This window comes from Arachis duranensis, chromosome 9 (genome assembly GCF_000817695.3).
Source record: "Arachis duranensis cultivar V14167 chromosome 9, aradu.V14167.gnm2.J7QH, whole genome shotgun sequence".
Lineage (NCBI taxonomy): Eukaryota > Viridiplantae > Streptophyta > Magnoliopsida > Fabales > Fabaceae > Arachis > Arachis duranensis.
In genome coordinates this window covers 20484303-20505713 of record NC_029780.3, presented here as the reverse complement: position 1 = coordinate 20505713, position 21411 = coordinate 20484303, and the positions used below count along the sequence as shown (strand labels likewise).

At 34.7% G+C, this 21411-nt stretch overlaps 2 protein-coding genes across 2 annotated transcripts; one reads left to right on the top strand and one right to left on the bottom strand.

Annotated features, from left to right (window-relative positions):
* Positions 1–8857: 8857 nt before the first annotated feature.
* On the top strand, positions 8858–10249 carry LOC107465050 (pentatricopeptide repeat-containing protein At4g38150-like). The gene has a single exon (XM_016084018.3). The coding sequence runs from the start codon at positions 8954–8956 to the stop codon at positions 9884–9886; it is 933 nt and encodes a 310-aa protein (XP_015939504.1). The 5' UTR covers positions 8858–8953; the 3' UTR covers positions 9887–10249.
* Positions 10250–10382: 133 nt separating this feature from the next.
* LOC107465049 (DEAD-box ATP-dependent RNA helicase 3, chloroplastic) lies at positions 10383–17007 on the bottom strand. The gene is made up of 10 exons (XM_016084017.3): positions 16399–17007; positions 15650–15780; positions 15155–15569; positions 14474–14572; positions 14104–14328; positions 13291–13668; positions 12202–12345; positions 11595–11690; positions 11238–11494; positions 10383–10827 (listed from the first exon to the last, which is right to left on the bottom strand). Exons 1-10 carry the CDS (start codon positions 16852–16854, stop codon positions 10740–10742), a joined length of 2289 nt encoding a protein of 762 aa, XP_015939503.1. The 5' UTR covers positions 16855–17007; the 3' UTR covers positions 10383–10739.
* Between the last annotated feature and the right edge of the window lie 4404 nt (positions 17008–21411).

Genomic DNA, 21411 nt, shown 5'->3' with positions numbered 1-21411 from the left:
GGTGTTTATATATGTTGGGATTGGGCGTAACTTGGGCCCGATCTAACCCGTTAGTATTTTTAGCCCAATCGGCCCACTTTGGGCCAAAACCTTTAGAATTAGTCCCCGATTTTCAATTCTAAATTATTTTTGTCCTTTCAAAACAATCAATTCAATTTTTCAAAATGTTATTTTTCTCAATACGCGGTACCAGACAGACTAGAGCCAGTACTACCGTCTTAAGTACCAGTACACATTTTTACAAAAAAAATTCGCAAAAGATACATTTTTCAATTCAGAAAAATCTATTGAATCCGAATCTCACCTTTATATTTTATTGAAAAACAATTTTTTTCAAACCTATTCTGGGTAATTAATTTATAATTTTATTAAAGCGGTTATTCTGGTTCTTACATTCTCCCCTCCTAATTAGGAATTTTGTCCCCAAAATTCGAAGCGTGATATTTCCTCCATGAAGCGTCCTGCTACTAACATCATCGACATAATTAAGTAGTCAAAGCATCCCGTCCATCATTGTTCTATCGTGTCGATGCTCCCTCACACTTTTCGCTGCGTCACTCTGATTAGTTGCCATTAAGAATCCGAATTACTCCACTACATCAAACCAAATTTTCCTTAAAATCAAATACCTCTTTTGTAACATTTTCTAAAACTTTCAAAACAAGATCAATCTAAATCAGTTCAATGTCAAAACTTTTTCAAAAGACTCAAAAATTATTTATTCTTAAATCAATTATTTTAAATCATGATTTTCCTTAAATTCATTAAAATCCTTAAATAATAACTTTTCAATTTGAATCCCTTTTGATGAGTTAAATTACAAAACAAATTCACAAATTAACAAAATCATAGAACTCACTTTCTCTATAAACCATATCATTTAAAATAAGAATTCCGACCTAGTCTTAAAACCAAATCATTTAAACCAAAAGTTCCAAACCAAATTTGAAAATCAATCTAAGCTTTAAAACTTTTTCAACCTGATTTAAGATCATACCGGTTAAAAATTGAAAATCATAATTAAAAATCCCAAAAGCATTTATCTTCAGTCTGTAGTTGCATCAGTTGGGACTTCCCTTGCCACCGGTGCTGAGCCTCACCAATCAACTGATATGCCGTAAACTCCACAAACTAGTTTCCTGGAACATGTTGAGCTTGTAACGCATTGGCTAGGTTAGTCATCCTCAATATCTCTCCATGAACGTGATTGACCTCATCCGCAAGTTGCCATTCGGGGTCATGTCTACAGTAAACAATCGATATCGAGGTGATCAGTCTCAATATCTCAAGCCTAGTGCTTTAATTATCCCAGAAAGGCACTCACAAACAATAATGCTATGCATATCAAACAAATATCCTACATAGCACAAGAGAAAAATAACCCAAAGTGTACAATGAAGCACAATTGGTCCTTCCCTCAGGCTCACGAGGACGAACCTCTCTGATACCAGTAAAGTTTAAAGTCGCATAAAACGGAATTATAAAAACGCAAAGCGTTCACACACGATAATTAAACGCATAGGCACGGACAAAAAAAGACATAATATATATATAAAACAGCGTAGATAGCTCCAAGATACACAAGGTAATAATTAAAATAACAAGATATATATATATGTATGATATACCAAAAAGAGGACTAGTCACAGCCTGCGGAGTTTAGGCCGGCTAGTCAAACTGAAATACCAAATTGTTTTAGAAGTTTAAAACAGCTTATACAATTTTTCTCTCAAATCAAGCTTCTAAGTCCAGGAAGTATAGAATACAAAAGGTAAGAGAATAACTACAACAAAGGTAAAGTAAAATAAAGCATAAGAAAGATCACCCTTCGCTCTGTCACCATATCCGCAAACTTATTGAGGTGCGTTGCGACCTGCATCTGGAAAAAATAACAACATATGGTATGAGAACCAAAGTTTTCAGTATGGTAATAGTGCCCAATATGTAAGATATAAGATTCCGAGACGCCAAAGACAATCCTAGAACTTCACATCGAACACAGGTATTCAAGCTTAACGAAATAAATAAATTAAACCATAAACCACAAACCGTAAACAAGGTTATCTAAACTTCGGAGATTTCTAACTAATACCAAATTACATCACTGTCCCACTACCTTTGCCAACCTACCTTTCATGCGATCTCATCGCCACCACCTACCTAACCTCCTCAGTACCAGACAATCACAGATAATTCAAGCAAGTAAAACACAAGTAATATACATGTACAGCAAGTAAAACAACTAGCAAGTAAGCATATTATACATTTAGGCAAAAGATGCAATTAGGAAAAGCAAGAAAAACACATAGAAGATGCACATGATAAATGCATGTCCTATTGACTCGTGATATCACTTGTCGGTCCATAAATGCCAACCCGACACATCCTTTCGGATGTCGCCTTTCTGCCACGTCCGAGGATATAGGACCTGGCACGCTTTTGTTCCGAGGATATAGTGCCTGGCATACTATCATTCCGAGGATACAGTGCTTGGCACACTCTTGTGGCAGAAAAGGAAAACAACAACAACATCTGTTTCATCATAAATCATTCTAAGGATATTGTGCCCGGCACACTATCATTCCAAGGATGTAGTGCCTAGCACACTTTCAACATCCAACAAGTCCATTAACCTCAAATCATATCACCACTATTTTCTCCTCTCAATTCATTCTCAACTCTCTAGTCTCAACATTCCAGAGATATAGTATCCGACACACTATCATTCCAAGGATAGTGCCTGGCACACTATCTTTTAATATCCATCAAGATCATCATTACTTTCCAAATTCTCAACTCATCATAACCATCATCAGTTTTAATTTCACAAATTATCATCCACTCACAAGTTCTCAAAGTCATCGCCAGTAAAGCACTATACTAGTTCACCCATAAATTCAGAAATCTAAGTCTCTGTCTTCTAAACTCATACAGAATTTCACCAATCTCAATCGCAAACCCATTCTTACTAGTCTTAGGGTCTAATTATAAAATAAGAGTCTTAATTGAAAATTAAAGAAGTTTGGAAACATAGAGAACCTTTGAAAACGAAAAAAAAAACAATTTTTCAGCAAAATAGGGTCTTTGCATACACACACCCCTGCCGTGCGTACGCACACATTGAAAAAGTGAGGCTCGCGTACACAACTCCTTTCTCGCGTACGCGAGACTCCTATCCCGAGAGGAATCCCTGCATCGCATGTTAAAACTCGCATACGCATAGCAAAAGTTCACATACTCGCATACGCAACACATTGCCCATATACGCGAGACTCCCAGGAAGTAGAGAATACCTGCGTCGCGTGCACAGGTTCGCGTACGCATACTGCATCAGACTTAGAAAAATTTTAATGCTGCAGAACTTCAGTTTTAAACACCATACTTTAAACGCTCATAACTTTCTCCACAAAATTCTATTTTCCTCAAACTTTGTACCATTTTAAATCTCTTTAAACCATATTCAATTTAAAATAAAATCCAACCAATTTCAAAAATCAAAGCTCAAGTTATGATCCACCAAATTTCACTAAAAAACAAGTTTTTACCAAAAGCAACAATTCTCTAATTTTCCAAAACATCAAAATCAAACCAACTCAAAACAACCTAAAATCCACAATAGACACTCCCCAATTATTTATCAATTACCTAACTATCAAAACCATTTAATACACACCTCATCCAACTTCAAGTTCAACCTAAATTCACACCAAAGTTCTTCAATACCACCTTTCAATATTTTCAACAATCATCAATATTACATATATCAAATCTTTCATCCAATTAGTCCCATTATCATCAATCAATTCATTCAATTCATCAAATCTCCTCAATCATTTGTTTTCAACATGAACCACAATAACCAATAATCAAAATCATCATCAACATTCGTCTTCAAACATCAACACCCACCACCATAACTCATCAAAGTCATCATACTCATCAATAATCATCATCTACCAAGACATATATATATATATATCTTCACATACAAACTCATTCAACCTCTATCCCAACCATCATCAAGCATAACATGTATATACAAATAATCTTATAACCACAGCATTCAAACCTATCTTAAAGGCCACTAGTCTAAGTATCCAGAAACATTACATATTATATAAAGAAAATCGAAACTATACCTTGGCCAATTCTCAATATGAACAATCACCCAAAGCTTGATTCCAATAAGATCAACAAGCCTCAAGCACCAACAACACTTCCAAAACTCACCAACTATCAAGCTATACACGTATAACATACCAAAAATCAACACTATGGCTAACCAAAACATCAACCTACAAGAGTTTGAAGAGACTTACCTTACCCAATGATATTAGGGATAAAATCAAACAATAATCCAATGCTAGATCACGCTAAACAAAAAAAATCACAAAATCTACTAAAAAACAAAACTCAAAAATGCGAAAATATTAGGGCAGGAAACTGGAGTATGAGACGTGAGTTTTTACCAGTAAAGCTTAGTTAGAAATGACGGGCTCAGCAAGAGCTTTGCGTGGTGACAAATGACTCTTTAATCGGAGCTCCGTAGTTCAAGATATGGCCAAATAAAGGAGAAGATGAATAGTAGAACCTGAATCTCTCTTCCTCTCTTCACTTCAGCTCCCCTTTCTTCAAAATGGATTTGGATCCTCTAAATTTTGAATTTCACTTTAAAGGGTAAAGTGTGATCTCTCACCATTTATTTCATAGGTGGGACCAAGAGAAAATATGAGAGAGAAATCATTCAAGGGTGAGAGATCACACTTTACCCTCTAAAGTGAAAATTCAAATTTTAGAGGATCTAAATTCCTTCAAAATAGGGCAAGAATGAGCTGAATACTCATTAAAGGGTATTTATATACGTTGGGCTTGGACCCAACTTGGGCCCGGTCCAACCTATTAGCGTTTTTAGCTCGTTCGTTCCATTTTGGGCAAAAACCTTTAAAATTAGCGTCCGATTTTCAATTCTAAATTATTTTTGTCCTTTTAAAATAGTAAATTCAATTTTTTAAAATCTTATTTTTCTCAATATGTGGTACCAGACAGACTAGAGCTGATACTGTCGGCTTCAGCACCGGTACGCATTTTTACAAAAAATTTTTGCAAAAGATACATTTTCCCGCTCAGAAAAATCTATTGAATCCGAATCTCATCTTTATATTTTATAAAAAAAACATTTTTAACCTATTATGGGCAATTATTTTATTATTTTATTAAAGCGGTTATTACGGTTCCACATTCTCCCCTCCTAATTAGGAATTTTGTCCCTAAAATTTGAATCGCGTGATATTTTCTCCACAAAATATCCTGCTACTAATGTTGTCGACATAATCAAGTCGTCAAAGCATCCCGTCACTCATTATAGCTCTACCGTGTCAATGCTCCCCCACACTTTTTGCTGCGTCACTTTGATTAGTTGCCATTAAGAATCTGAATTACTCCACTACATCGAACCGAATTTTCTTTTAAATCAAATACTGATTTTGTAATATTTTCTAAAACCTTCAAAACAAGATCAATCTAAATCAGTTCAATATCAAAGCTTTTTCAAAAGATTCAAAAATTATTTATTCTTAAATCAATTACTTTAAATCATGATTTTTCTTAAATTCATTAAAATCCTTAAATCATAGCTTTTCAATTTGAATCTCTTTCAATGAGTTAAATTACAAAATAAATTCACAAATTAACAAAATCATAGGACTCACTTTTTTGTAAACCATATCATTTAATCCAAGAGTTCTAACCTAGTTTCAAAACCAAATCATTTAAACCAAAAGTTCCAAAGTAATTTGAAAATCATTCTAAACTTTAAAACTTTTTCAACATGATTTAAGGCCATACCGGTTAGAAATTGAAAATCTTAATTAAAAACCCCAAAAGTATTTATCCTCAGTCTGTAGCTGCATCAGTCGGCATTTTTCTTGTCAAACCGGTCGAACCGTGAACCAACAAGAAAGACGCATCGGATAGATAGCATAACCGCTGAATTTAAAAATCGGAGTTGAACCACCGAACCGGCCGAGAACCGTCCGATCGAACCGAACTGGGACCTGGCCAGTTTTTTTATTGTTCGCCCAAACGGCGCCATTTCATTCATTGAAACCCTAACCAAAGCTACGCACTCTCTCAAGTCTCACTCACTCAGTCACTCCTTCCCCTTCCTCTCACATGCGCCTCTCATTTGAGTCTCCTCCCTTACTCCCACATTCTTCTTCTTCAACTTTTGAATTGGAAAGTTTTGCCACCACTGCCGTTCTTCTTCTTCGTCGTTCTTCAATGTCCAACCACCGTTGTTGTCCATACTGCAATAGACCAACAGCGTCGTCACAACGCGTGTTCCGCCTCCTTTTTGGCCGAGCTTCCACCGCTATCTCGCCAAGGTTCTACTACTCTTCAAGCTCTGTTCCCCCACGCTCCAGCCCCTGTCTTTCTGTTCGAGCTGCTTAGCCCTCTGTTCTGACCTCTCCTCGCGTGTTAGAGCGTTCAACCGCTGTTTTGTTTCTGTTCAACCATCTCCATCGCATTTCGAAGCTCCAGCTCCCTTTCCCTGTTCTGTTCAAATTTCAGAACATGCTCCAGTCTAAGGTAATTTATTTTCCTTTACTTGTTCTTTCTTGTATTAATTGTTCAGTTATTATTTTATTTAATTGTTGTTTTTAATGATTAGTATGTTGTTCCAATTCTTGTTTTGTTGTTGGTTTGCTGTATTTTAAAGCTTTAGTTGTTCTTGTTATTTTGATTTTCAGTTCTAATTCTTGTTATTTTGATTTTCAGTTCTAATTGATCTTATTAACTTGTTAATTTAATAAATTAATATTTTGGTGCTATTCTTAACTTTTAAATTTTAGATTGTTAAGTTGTTATGTTGTTCTTGACCTTTTGATAATTTGTTAATTTTATAATTTTTTCTTGTTATGGTTTGTTGTTCTTGATTTGATAAATTGTTCATGTTATTAATGTTAATTTGATAAATTATTTGTGTTTTTTATCTTAATTAATTGTCCTTGTTATTAGGAAGAGAATGGAACTGAGGTATATCAATTTACAGGTAGCTATAAATTGAAAAGAGGACATTCATTGGGCAGAGCTCCTTTGTTACTTCATTAAATATTTTTTTTGTGTTTTTGATGCAACACCTGAGATTAAAAATTGAATGGAAGATGAGCAATATTAACTTTCTTTTCGTTTGTTTGTTTGAATATGAATTCAAGATTCTGTAAAACTGACTTTTACTAGGAATCCTACAGCTTGCTCAATATGTTTCAGTTCTTCCCAGGCTGAGCCAACATACTGTGCATGAAAGATTCAGGTTATGATATAAATATGGAATAGAAGGAATGGTCTCAAATGGTTGATTGGTGCTCACCTCATCAGTGGCCTCAATACACAATCTCTCTAATTCATCAATCATGCCTTTACATACTCTCCATTGCTGAATAAACAACACTCATGACGTAACAGAAGACTAGCAGTGATCAAATTAAATACATCAAAATATTAGTATTCTCTGTGCAGCAATTCGACATGTAATACGAAGATGGTGAATAATTGAATGGTTTGTAATTGATTATTTTTTTTTGTTATTTGACTTTTGTGTTTGTATTTGGATGAGATTATAATATTGTGGTTGATGTAATACTTTTAGTTTGGATAATATTTTAAAGATTATATTAGTCTATAATGATATTTTTGTGTGTTTATTTATATTTTATTGATTATTTTTTTATAAAACATTTTTTTGGTTCAATTACGGTCGAATCGGTTGAACTTATGAACCAGTGAACCAGTAACTAGAGCGGTTTGATGACCGGTCCGGTTCACCAATTAACTGATATGCCACAAACTCGACAAACTGGTTTTCTGGAAGATGTTGAGCTTGTAACGCATTAACTAGGTTAGTCATCTTCACTATCTCTCCATGAACGTGATTGACCTCGTCCGCGAGTTGCCATTCAGGGTCATATCTACACTAAATAATCGATATTGAGGTGATCAATCTCAATATCTCAAGTCTAGTGCTTCAATTATCCCAGAAAAACACTCACATACAAGCATGCTATGCATATCAATAGAAGTCTGATGAAGGAATAAAATCTCAAAGTCGCATAAAGCGAAATTAGAAAATGCGAAGCGTTCACACACGATAACTAAACGCGTAGGCACAGACAGAACAAGACATAATATATATAAAACCTTGTACATAGCTCTAGAATACACAACGTAATAATTAAATTAACAAGATATATATAAGTATGATATACCAAAAAGAGGACTAATTACCTTTATATTTTATAAAAAAAATATTTTTTTTGAACTTATTCTGGGTAATTAATTTATTATTTTATTAATGCGGTTATTTCGATTTTTACAAATTTTACTTCACGTGTTAATAAATTTTGCCGTCGTTAATAATAGAAGTGATAGAAGAACTGATATAACCAACTTGAAATTATTAAAGATGAACTTTGATTAAAAAAAAGAAGAATGTTAAAATATTATTAAAATTTATTATTTTATATCATCAGTTAGCCATTAATATTTAAAAATATAGGATAAAATATCTTATTAGATTATTAGACTAAAAAAATTAAATTAATTATTAAATAATAATTACATAATAAAATAATAAATTTTGATAACTCTAATATTTTTATAAAAAAAATTCAGAAGTCAATTTGGTCAACAAGTAATCTTTTTTCTCTTATTTAAATAATATATTAATACATAGATATTTTAGGATTATATCACATATACATCAAAATATAAAATATATATTAAAATATAAATATATATTAAAAATAAATTAAATTACACATGTATTTATACTTAAAAATATTTAATTAGGAGTGTCCTATGAGCTTGTATTTCCTTTTCATCATTCCTTCAATCGCATATAGCACAATAGCAGCACTCTATCAAATAACAAAGAAATTCGCAGAGACACAGCATCATGGCATCGATGGCCTTCCCTGGCACCGCCACCACCAGAGCCGCACTCTCATCTCTATCGCGCGCCTTCTTCTTCTCCTCCTCCCGCACCCGCACTCCCACCTCCCTCCTCCAACCACCACCCATCTCCGTCTTCTCCTCACACTCACACCCATATCCCAAATCTTACAGCTTCCACTTCACAACGCGCCCATTCACCTCCAAGAAACCCAACACTACAATCGACACCAAACTCAACTTCTCACTCTCCGACTCTGACTCCGACTCCGATAAGGACAGCGTTGTTGCCGCCACCAAAGACAACAAGAACAGCAATAAGGGAAAGCTACCACCCCCCTACGACCCATTCAGCAAGAAGCCCCCGAAACAAGAGCCCGAGGACCCCAAGGACCTGCAAGGAATCTTCCACAACATGAGAAGCGGCGATGGCCTCATGAACCATGCAGTTAAGATGTTCGACGCATTGTCCAAAGAGGGTCTCACGCACGTGGCGCTAGAGCTCTTCGCTGAGATCAAGGACAAAGGTCACGTGCCGGACGTGGTGGCCCACACGGCCATTGTTGAGGCCTACGCCAACGCGGGCCGGCCCAAGGAAGCTCTAAAGGCCCACATGAGAATGCTGGCATCTGGGGTTACACCCAATGCATATACTTACGCTGTGCTTATAAAGGGGCTTGCTGGTGGGAAGGTTTTGAAGGATGCCAAGAGATTTGTGTTGGAGATGATGGATAAGGGGATGAAGCCCAGTGCCGAGACTTACACGGCGGTGTTTGAGGGGCTGGTTAGGGAAGAGAAGGTTGACGAGGCTATGGAGTTGTTGGGGCAGATGAAGGAGAAGGGGTTTGAACCTGATGAGAAGGCTGTGAGGGAGGTTATGAGCAATAAAAGAGGACCAGTTTTCAGAACTGTTATGAACGTTCTTTTTGGAAAATGAGCAGTGTGTGTGATTTTGGACTTGCAATCTTTTCAGTAGGGAATTGAGATGTTGAAGTCAATTGTGGACGTTGTCTCTTTGCTTCGTCATCAGGTTTCTCAGTTCCTGAGTGAGAATGACTTTTTTTTTTTTTAACTTTTTCCCCTTGCTGTGCAAAACTTTAAGGTCAGTACTCAATACTAGTATAATACTACTTTAAAGTTGCCAAAATGTCATTTTTGCTTGTAAAATATTACTTTATTTCACACCCATTAAGTCACCTCTTTTACCTGCAAATGACATAAATTGGCATACTACTTTCTTGCTGCATCCATGTCCAAATAAAAAACGTAAGTATTTAAATTTACATCTAAATATATGTTTTTGATCAACCAATTTATCCAAAATAACATTTTGAAACGGGATTCTAATACTAATATTTTTTAGATGAGATTGGTGTTTTTGCAAAATCCTGATTGCAGCATAATGACCAACTTCTACGATGATCTTCATCTCATAAGCAACAATATCATGATCAGTTAAACATTCTGCATAACGCCATACTATTAAGCGGTTAAACGGACAAAACAGGACCACATAGTTACTGTTCTTGCCAAAAATGAACACAACCGCAGTACAAATTACAAATAAATTTTACATCATTAAATACATCTTGAATGAGCTAACCAAATACATCGAAGACCCAAGGCTAAGGCCTCTGTGGAGATTGCCCCACGACAGATGCAAAGTGTCTTTGATTCTGTAATCCTTTTGAGCAAGCATCTTTAAATTTCTAGAACCCAATAGGCCATCACCAGTGGCAGCAGTAGATCAAGCCTTTGCCGAGGTGGCGCCAAAATTGCCAATACATTAGCTAAAAGAAGCTTCGCTTATTGGGACAATCTGATGCGCGATGCCCCGATTCTCCACAATTAAAACAGGCCCCTCCGTAGCTACCACCCCTGCAAGTCACATTTGGATGTCCCATCAGTTGAAGTCAAAGCTTATGATATTCTTCCATAGGAACAAATCTAACAACTCATCTAGACACCTCAAACGTGGCTCCCACCAGCAAGGTTATTCAAATTCAAGTTAATTTGTAATTTGTAAACCCTACGGATTCATAATTTTAGATCTCCAATTTAGATATTTATAAGCTCTTTGAATTCATGTTGAGCTTTACTATTCGAGTTTACCTAGAGTTTAGGTGAACTTTCAAGTTTGATTGCCGTTCCCATCTAAATATTAGTTGTTAGCTTACTATTCAAGAATTATCCTATGTCTAAGTATCACATGGATAAATCTTACTATAACTTTGCATCTCAGGAAAACAAAAGAAAAGCCATTATAACTTGTTTGATGATATGAATACCTGCTTGATTGTCTACCTCCAATCAGCCAGTCATCACTGCTTTTTCCCATTCGAGACCGGCTGTTGCCAGATTTAAAACTTTTACTCCCTCTCCCGTATGAACTACCAAAATCATCGTTAGAGCCTCGGTTTCCCCCATATCCTCGTGAGGTTTTAAAACTTTTCTGATCCCTTGAACCTCTTCGGTTACTTCGTTCTCTGTCGGAAAACTTCCCGTAGTAATCATTTGCAGGTCCATCATCTTGCAAAGCAGGTAACTGCCAATACAAAGAGGGATATGAGATTGCCTTTATGAACTGTTTCACATAAATAACAAACAGTTGAGCATTAAATATATTAATCGAATATTTCATTTACCTTGGTGATCCTGGAAATAGTGTTTCCAGGTGGCAAATCCTTGTTGAGTAACTCTTTAGCAATGTCCTCTGGAAGATCAAAAACAGCTCCTTGAATCTGACATTAGGTATTAACAATGTCAAATAAATTGAACAGCATGGGTTCGTTATCTTGATAGACAATAGTAAAGAAGTTCCTAACACAATAAGGATGTGTTTGGAAGAGGAACTGAGACTAAGAGACAGAAACTGGAAGACAGAGATAGAGAGACTGACACTAAGTTAAGTCTCTGTATTATGTTTGGAGTAAAGTGCATCGAACTGAGTTATGTCTTAGTATCTTATTTGGTTCAAAATAGATATGGATATGAAATAAGAATATTTACTAAAATATCCTTAGTCATTAAAGAAAATGTTAAAGTTTTAGTCCCTGTCTCCAGAAATTCCAGTCCCTTGTGTTCCCATAATGGTACTGAATGGACTGAAATTGTGTCCCAAGACTGAAATTTTAGTTCCAGTCTCTGACCACCAAACACGATACTCAGTCCTATTCCTCCAGTCCCAATTCCAGTCTCTGGAAACAAACACTACGTAATAGAACAATATGGTTTGCATATGAAGTTACTAACCCGGTCATCTGCAATTACATGTATTTTTCCGACTTCTTCAGCAGCAGGAGAATACACATCAGAAAGAAACCCAGTGACCGATCTTGCAGAAAGAAATCTTCTAGAATTATCTCCATCTCGAGCGAGTTGCAATGTAACCCATCCCTGCATTTGACAGAGCTTTCAATTAGCTAATCAAGTACATTCTCGGAAACAGCATTTATAAGATTGAACCAGGTAAGGCAAATAAAATATAATTTTGGATCAACCTTCACTAATTTTTATTTTTTTTATATGTTATCTTAACACTAATCAGGTAATAACTAGATTTTCAAAAGCTTAACTAAGCAAACATTAAATTAAAACCAGTGATATTATACGAATATACAATGGTGTCAGATATAAGAACTAGGAAGAGAAAAAAAAAATTACTGAACTAAATCATATCCCCAGAAGGTATCAAGTTGATATCAGGCATCAGCAACTGGTTTCCAAGAAATGTAAAAGGAATACAGAGAAATGCTAATGGGCAAGGGTCCAGGCAGTCGGAGAGTTCCTAGTCTTTCCCCCAATCTACCTAACTTGAAGCCTGATTCACACTATGCTTTCCCTAGCATAATATATCCTCAACCAATGGCATCCACTCCTCTCAACTGCCAGATCAGCAGTTTCTTACGACGTGTATGCTAACCCATGGACATTTCTTCCTCTTGCTTCTCTTCCACTGGGTAGATTATATTTATTGTAGGGATTCTATCAGTATTCCAAGTTAACTGGTCTTTAGAGTAAGGTGAACATCTATTAAATTGATGAATTATATTCCATCTGCGGTTTAGCTAGAGCAGAATTAGATTTTTCAATTTCATGTTCTGGACAGATTTTGTTACATGAACACCATTTCTATGTTTAGCTTATTGCAAACTTTTTACATAGCCAATGCCTGAATAGAAGAGAAGTGTTGTGTTAGGCCAAACGTAAAATTCTGTTGAATCCCAATGACATGGATTAACATCATTTACATAATGTTGATGAAAGAACACTGAGAACCAATAAATACTTTAGAAATTGGAATGGCTCAAGTTGAAATTGAAATATAAACTTCCCCAATACCTGCTCATGGTTGATTAATGAACGGGATGATGGAGGTCTACAGAATCCACTGAGCTGGGCTAGTGCAGCCGCAAGGGCACTAACCCCTTGTTTTTCAACCAATTTTTGTGCAGTTGCAGTGAAGAACTCAACAGACTCTGGATGAACTCTCTCAAGCGTAGCAACAACTTGTGCAGCAGATGCCTCCAAAATCTCTCCGATAGCTGGTGGACTAACAAATTCAAATTTGCAGCCAACATCACGCTCAAGGGATCTAACTGTTCTCCTCTGGCTACTGGTGTACATCAGAATGGCAGTACCTTCTTTTCCAGCACGCCCAGTACGACCAGAGCGATGCACAAAAGTCTCAGGGTCATTAGGAAGTTCGTAATGGATAACCTGAAAGGAATTTCATTATGTTGAGAGCAGACAAATTCAGTAATAGTCAAAGAAAAGAATCCTCAAATTAATTCGGATATAGATCTTCTACTGCCTCTGGAGGTAAACAGAAAGAGATTGAGATGAAAAATAAAATATAAATAAATAAGTTGCTATTTGGACAAACACAATTTATCAAACAAAATTATAACTGTTAAATCAATTAAATAGTTTACAGTGATCAAGATTGAATGATAAGGTCAGAGGCAAGTGAAATATATCATAATTGACAAATCGAATTATCGAAGTATAGTGTTCACCGATTGAACCTAATTTAGGACTAACCATTTAATCAAAACTGGATAATAAAAACATAAAACTGCTAGTACATGGGAAGAATCATACAATAGCGAAGACCAGAAAGCACCAAGGGAATATCAAGTCCCTTGAACTTACCAAATCAACATTGGGAATATCAAGTCCACGGGCTGCAACATCCGTGGCAACAAGAACAGTGAACTTCCCTTGCCGAAAGCCATTCAATGTTCTTTCTCTTTGATGCTGAGATATATCACCATGCAGAGCTTCAGAAGCTATACTATTTGTTAATGACAGTGATACTTCATCGGCATCCCTTTTTGTCTGTGTGAAAACAATAGTCTTTCCACCCTTTGCATAGACCTAAAGGTCGTAGACATAGAATTTTAGTTAAATTCAGTGAAATCATTGTACTGCATTCTATAATCAAGATATTTCTGGTATAGACAAGCAACTGACATGGCTTCCATTCATATAAGGATGGACTTTTCAGTTTCAGTAAACTTACAGTTATAAGATCAGAAAGAATTGTCCGCTTTGAAGTGGCAGTGGCTGACATAGCATAAAGTTTGATCCCATTAGCAAGCTTTTCTTCTTCATCACCAACCTTATTTAAAAGAAAAGGAAAAAGTGGGTTTTGATAATCAAGATTATTCTACAATAACTTAAACATTGGTAAACACAATCACAGTTATTTGATAGAGTTGGAATTAAAAATGAAACTAGATGTATCCTGCTAATGTTATTATAGTATAATTCACTCCACAGTGATTCCCCTTCTCTCCAAATCCACTTGTATCAAACAGACAAACATAGAACAAAATGGTAACAAACAGATAAAATTAGGATTACAATGAGGAATTGCAACTAGATTTACAGAGTTGAACCCAAAACGTGCTATATTACAAGCTAGTAAGCCATGAGGTCAATGCTTTGATAGGTTTATCAAAATTTACAACATAAAAAAGACTTCCCTTTTCAGTCAAGTAAGTTTTTCCATCAGCATCAATAAGCTTCAAACATTCAGGAAGAATACCATCAGTTAATCAATACTGTTTTGAAATTCCATGTATAAAATTAGAAAGAAAATGCTGTAACTGCATGCTATAATCTATGTTTTCCACTCCACTGACAAACTATGCTCTGTGCATAATAGGGATCAGAGAAGTCAAAAGCAATAAGAATTTACCAAATCAATTGTCAACGGATTGTTCAGATATTTTCTTGACAATTTCTTCACCCAACCCGGCATTGTCGCAGAGAAAAGCATTGTCTGCCGCTCAGATGGGACCTTTTCCAAAATTACTTCCACATCCTCCTCAAACCCAACAGCAAGCATTTGATCAGCTTCATCAAGAACCAAATATTGAACTTCACTCAATTTAAGGCTGTTCCCATTTATTAGGTCAATTATTCTACCAGGTGTTCCAACCACTACATCAACACCACGCGAAAGAGCACTTTGCTGTGTTACATAAGAAACACCACCATAAACACAAACTGTATTCAGATAAGGTGCAGATTCTTTTATCTCCTTCTCGACCTGCTTTGCTAACTCCCTAGTAGGTGCAAGGACCAATACTTTAGGAAGACAGCCCGAACGCCTGCAATAAACAAACAAATGCATCAATATATCAAGCAATCCTAAAACAAATAGGGTGTATTGTGCATGAATAATATTCACCTGAAGGAACCTTGCTCATCATCAGTGAGGCCTTTAATAATGGGAATCCCAAACGCCAATGTCTTCCCTGTCCCAGTCTTTGCCCGGGCAATGATATCTCTACCTTCTAAGGCAGGCACTAACACAGCTCTCTAATCACCAAACAGAAAGTTAGTAAATTTACAAGGAGGAAAGGAAACTAAGAGTCCAACCAAATCCACAAAAGAATTTGACAGAAATCATACAATACAAAATCAACATTAGTCGAAATAAGATAAACCCAAATCCATATAACTATAAGTGTTGAGTTAAATTTAACAAAAGCAACTAAAGCATGTATCTAGCTTCCAATAAATTAATAGAAGCAAGCGAACACTCAATGAACATATATAATTATAATGAGTGCCACATTTCATGGGAAGAAAAAAACGAAAACAGTAAAACATAAAGCCCTAACCCCAAGCAATTGATATAACACGACTAATTTGAAAAACTAGCACGTCTTAAATTATCTATATTCATTGTAGAATACAATTCGTGTATGAATTTGAATGAACTATCTTGTATTGAAATTTTTTATAATAAAGTTTTGAAATTTCTAACAATAATAATAATTTTAATAATTTTTTTCTTCGGGGAATGATCAAAACACAAGCACCTTACATGTCTATACTATAACATTATATATTACATAATATAACATCACCATTCCGAAATAAACCATACATGAAAATTAAAATTAAAATTAAAATCAAATAAAGAACAGAGACCTGAATTGGGAAAAGGCTAGTGATTCCACGTTTCTGGAGCGAGTCGACAAGCCTCGAAGGCAAGCCAAGCTTCGAAATATCGAGCTCATCTTCTCTTGAAGCAATAAAATGAGCGTCACCGTCACTCTCATACTCATAACCAATTTCATCATCATCGCCAACACCGTCAAAACCAAAACCCTTGAAGGCTTCTTCGCTGAGTACGGAAGAGTCATTAGCTGTCACAACTGCATTAGAAGTAGGAACAAAACCGAGCCTGCGCCTATTGCCGTCGTTAAGGTGATAATGAGCTCTGAGAACGGCGTTGAAGTGCGACTTGTTGTCAAACGACAACGAAGGGAGCGAAACGGCGTTGGAAGAACCCGAAGCTGCTGTTGTTGTTGTGGACGTTGCCCTCTTGTGGAGTTCGAGAGCGTGGGTTTGGTATATTGAAGAAACGCCAATAACGGAAACCATTTGAGCGTTTATGTGAGGAAAGGAGTAAGAATAATAATTGGCTTGAAGAAGGAAGGGGAAAAGGGAGAGTTTAGGAGAGGGGAGAGGATAAGGTCACTCTCTCACGCAGCTCGGTGGAGAAATGGATGACCTTATAAGCCTCTAAGTTACTCTGCTAGTATAAGGGGCTTTTTATACAGGGAGTGGATAATTAGCGGCAGCTCCGAGGTTTAGTTGGGGCTTTGGGGAATAAATAAATATAAATAAATACAAAAATACTATTTTTACATCACTCATCAATTCAGCCACCCTTACTAAGTACATTAGAAAATGTTAATGTATGTAGTCTCCATTCTTCTCGTGGTTGATTTGGGGTTTATTCATTTAGAACGTATAAGTTACTTTCCGAGATAAGTTTTAAAGTGGTTTCTGAAGTTGCATTCAAATTTTATAGTAGTTTTTGAATTTAATAGTTACTCATATTCGTCTTTGAAGTTACATTTTGGAACTTAATTTTGTTTTTTTTGATACATTCCGTCCACCTGTCACTATCAGAAAGTTGACCTGGACTCTTTTGTGACACGTTGGCTAGGTAACGGCTAGCTGACGTGAATTAGTAAGTTTTTATGGTGTAATTTGGTCCCTAAATCAAAAGTAAAAATTTTAGTTCCCAAATTTAATTATTATTCTCTTCTCTATAGTAATAATCCCTCTCTTTTCTTTTCTTCTCTTTTCTTCTCCATATGGATGTGAAAGAGACTACAAATTATGACTTCATTAAAAGCATGCCTATGTTTTATTAATTAAAAGTCACATACTATGTCTTTGTATTTAACATTTTATGCACTCATTTAACTCTAGTTTAATTAAAATGTTTTACAAAATTCAATTCTATATTTTTATATGATTTTACAAAAATCTATCTCTTGTATTTATGGAATTAAAAATTTACGTCGTTATTATTATATACTACATTATATTTTCTTTCGAATTCTATTCCAAAATAACCGTGCATCATCCTAATTTAACTGTCACATAGTATTAATATAAAGTGTTATATTATGGCATTTCAAATCGTATGACATCTCCATTAAAATAATGTATCTAAGATTTTATTATAATTAAATAGGTATTTCAAATTAATTAAGGGTAATATTAGAAAAACAAAAAAATAGCAAAAATTTGCCTAATTTAATATTTATTATTTTAGTCTCTAATTAATAAAAAACTAATTAAGCAAAATAAATATAATTAACTGATTTAAGACACTAATTTGATCATATTAAAATATTAATCATATCATCTTTTTATTTGTAAATGTCATGCTGACATTTTAACATTTTATATTAGCATTAGAGATGAGTTGAGATTCACAATCTATGAATTTAGGAATCAATTTAATCATTTTTTAAAAGTCAACAAATTTTTATGAACGTTCACAATTTTAGAAACTAAACTTGACATTATTTCTTTAATTATATATATTATATAACTTTTTTTTATGTTATAATCTCACCATCTTTCTTACAGAAAAAAGGATAAAAGTGGTTAAATTTGTTCAAATAATGGTTGTTAAGAAGACTCTAGCTGTTGTTATTGTTATAAGATACTTCAACTAAGAATAAACAAAAAGAAAAATCTTGTGAATTTGGGATATGAAGATCTATGCCTATAGAGAAAAGAGGGATTACTGTAGAGAAGAGAATGATGATTAAATTTGGGGATTAAAATTTTTAATTTTGATTTAGGGACTAAATTGCACCATAAAAGTTTACTAATCCACGTCAGCTAGCCGTTACCTGACCAGCGTGTCACGGAGGAGTCCAGATCAGCTTTCCAGTAGTGCTAGATGGACGGAATGTGCCGGAAGGACGAATCTGAGTCCCAAACTGCAACTTCAGGGATGAATATGAGTAACTTTTAAGTTCAAGGACTACTATAAGACTCGAGTACAACTTTAGGGACCACTTTAAAGTTTATCTCGTTACTTTGGTTAAGACAGCATCTAAAGTTTATAGTGATTCTCAAAAATTTGATATTTACATATAAATTTAGTGTCATATATCTATATGCTGGCACAGGATCATAGTAAAAAAAAGAGTTACAAGTACTAATAATTAATGTAACTAATAAATTAAGTTGATGTTGATGCTTCAATTAATTAAAGATGGCTTCATTTAATTTATATATATGTACAGAAATCATTTTAAACTTTTAACTTAACTTCCTTTTTTATTAAGATTTACATTTTATCAAATTTTAGATTGTACCATGAAAAAGATAACCAAACTCAGTAGTTATGTATAATCAAATTCAATAAACATGTATAATTAAACTTAATAGTCAAATATAGCAATAAATATTAGTATAATCAAATTCAGTAAACACGTATACTTAAATTCAGTAGTCAAATATAGTACTGAACATCAGTATAATCAAACTCAATAAACATGTATAATCAAATTCAGTAGTCAAATATAACACTAAACCTGAGTATAATCAAACTTAGTAAACATGAAAATCAAATTCAGTAGTAAAAAAATTGCCTTCAGTAGTAAAAATTCAGTAAAAATTTTTTACAATCAATTATTTTTCTCCTTTCATTTTTTCATGAAATTGATAACCCTTTGCTAGTTCCAAAATCTTAGTTTGGAAATTATTTTTTTGTTCTCTTTCTACTCATTTTGGTGCAGTCTTCTTTCGCATTTTTCAAAACTAACAAATTAAACAACCAAAATCCAATCAAATTTAAAAAGTAAAAAAGTTAAAATTCAATAACCAAATATCAACTATGCTATAATCAAACATGTTGTAATATCATATTTTAAAAGCTGAGCATAATCTAACAGACTCCAAACTATATCACAAAAATTCAGTTATAATCAAACATACTATAGATATCAACTATACTATAATATCATATTTAAAAACTGAGCATAATCAAACTCATTCAGTATAATAATCAAACATACTCCAACTCATATCACAAAAATACAGTTATAATCAATTAATAGTCTACTAATAATCAAGAGCTCGAGGGAAAAAATAAAGAGAACTGACCTCCTATATTATCAGATTTCCAATAAATAAAGCTACTCAATAAAATTAAACAAAACAACTATACTATCAATCAATTATTAAAATTAGCATACTAAGACTTCAATCAAAATCTTAACTTAAATATTTTTAGTATAAATTTTTTTTGAGAGTACAAATTATGCACAACAAAAATTAATTTGTAGAAGCTCAAAATGAAAAAGGAAAATGCAATTGAAGAAGCTTATAGAAGCTCAAAATGAACAAGAAAAATACCGAAGAAGAAGCTGATAGAAGTACAAGGAATAGAAACTTACCTTGTAAAATTAAACAAGAAAAATGCAGTAAAAGAAGTTTGCACTTGAGACAAAGAGCACCACGCCCGAGACAGAGGAAGAGAATCGCAACTGCGTTTGAAAGAGAGCGAAGGAGAATCGTGCCACCGGAGAGAGAAAGGGAAGGAGAATCACCCTTGAAAGTGAGAATGAGGAAGGAGTCGCATCGGAGAGTGAGAATGAGAGTGATGGAAGAAGAAAGAGGAACGGTTGTTTCAGTACATGTAAAGAGTGAAAATGAGGTTGAAAGTGGAATTTTGATTTTTAATTTTTGAATTTTGTATTGTATACGTATACAAATACAATGGCTGAAAATAGTGGTTGAAAGTGGTGTGCATGTAGCACAACTCAAATAAATAAATAATTTTTTGAAAAATTTTTTGTTTCAGTTTCAGATGGTTTATATTTATGAATTTTTTTTATTATGAAAGGGCCTAAGGCCTAAAGAAAAAACTAAAAAACTACATTTTCATTACTCTGAAAAACAAAGTTCTTCTATCAACTTCTATCAATGGTGCCAGAAAAGGGAAGGGAAACAAAATGGTAGAGGCCTGGTGGGAGGTCGTGCTCATGCTTAGCAAGAGCATTAATGCTGAAGTTGGATTCCCTCTGAAAGTGGTGGACTCTAAACTAGCTAGGACGTGTTTGTAGAACCCTGGTCACGCGAATGAGAGGCATGCAGCCATGGAGAGGGCTTGGGTCTCTCTACAGTAGCTTAACAGTGCAAGTAGAGTCTGTCTCCACTTTAACCTTACTCAGACCCATCTCAATTACAATTTTAGTTCCTATATTAGATTGTCCATAATTCAGGAATTACGATTGTAACTTTTCTAATATTCATCATGAAACTTGTAATGACTCTGCCATTTTCATCCCTGATAAGGCCATTACAGGATCCCGATTCGATTGCATGAATAAGAGATCTGTTAACATTGACTTTACATCATCCTTTTTCCGGCGATTTTCACTCCACTAGAATGGAGTTCATCAATCTAAGTGCTCTCTTGCTCTTTTTGATAAGCTCCATAACTTTCTCATAGTTCTTGGCAACACCTTTAATTTCTGAGATAATTTGCTGGAGGGGAAAGTATCTTGTTAGAAGATTAAATCATTTCATTTTCTCTAGATTATGTTGCAAGTGGTAAGAAAAAACGTGGGTCATGAAGTCCCATTTATGTTGAGAGGCCTTACTCAGGTTCTCCTCAAG

Excerpts from the sequence above, each read along its gene's own strand:
- LOC107465050 (XM_016084018.3), top strand. The coding sequence starts at position 8,954 with ATGGCATCGATGGCCTTCCCTGGCACCGCCACCACCAGAGCCGCACTC.
- LOC107465049 (XM_016084017.3), bottom strand. The coding sequence starts at position 16,854 with ATGGTTTCCGTTATTGGCGTTTCTTCAATATACCAAACCCACGCTCTC. Across the intron at positions 15,781-16,398 it reads CTAGCCTTTTCCCAATTCAG|AGAGCTGTGTTAGTGCCTGC; the intron begins GTCTCTGTTCTT and ends TTTGGTGATTAG. Across the intron at positions 14,573-15,154 it reads ATCCGTTGACAATTGATTTG|GTTGGTGATGAAGAAGAAAA; the intron begins GTAAATTCTTAT and ends CTTTTAAATAAG.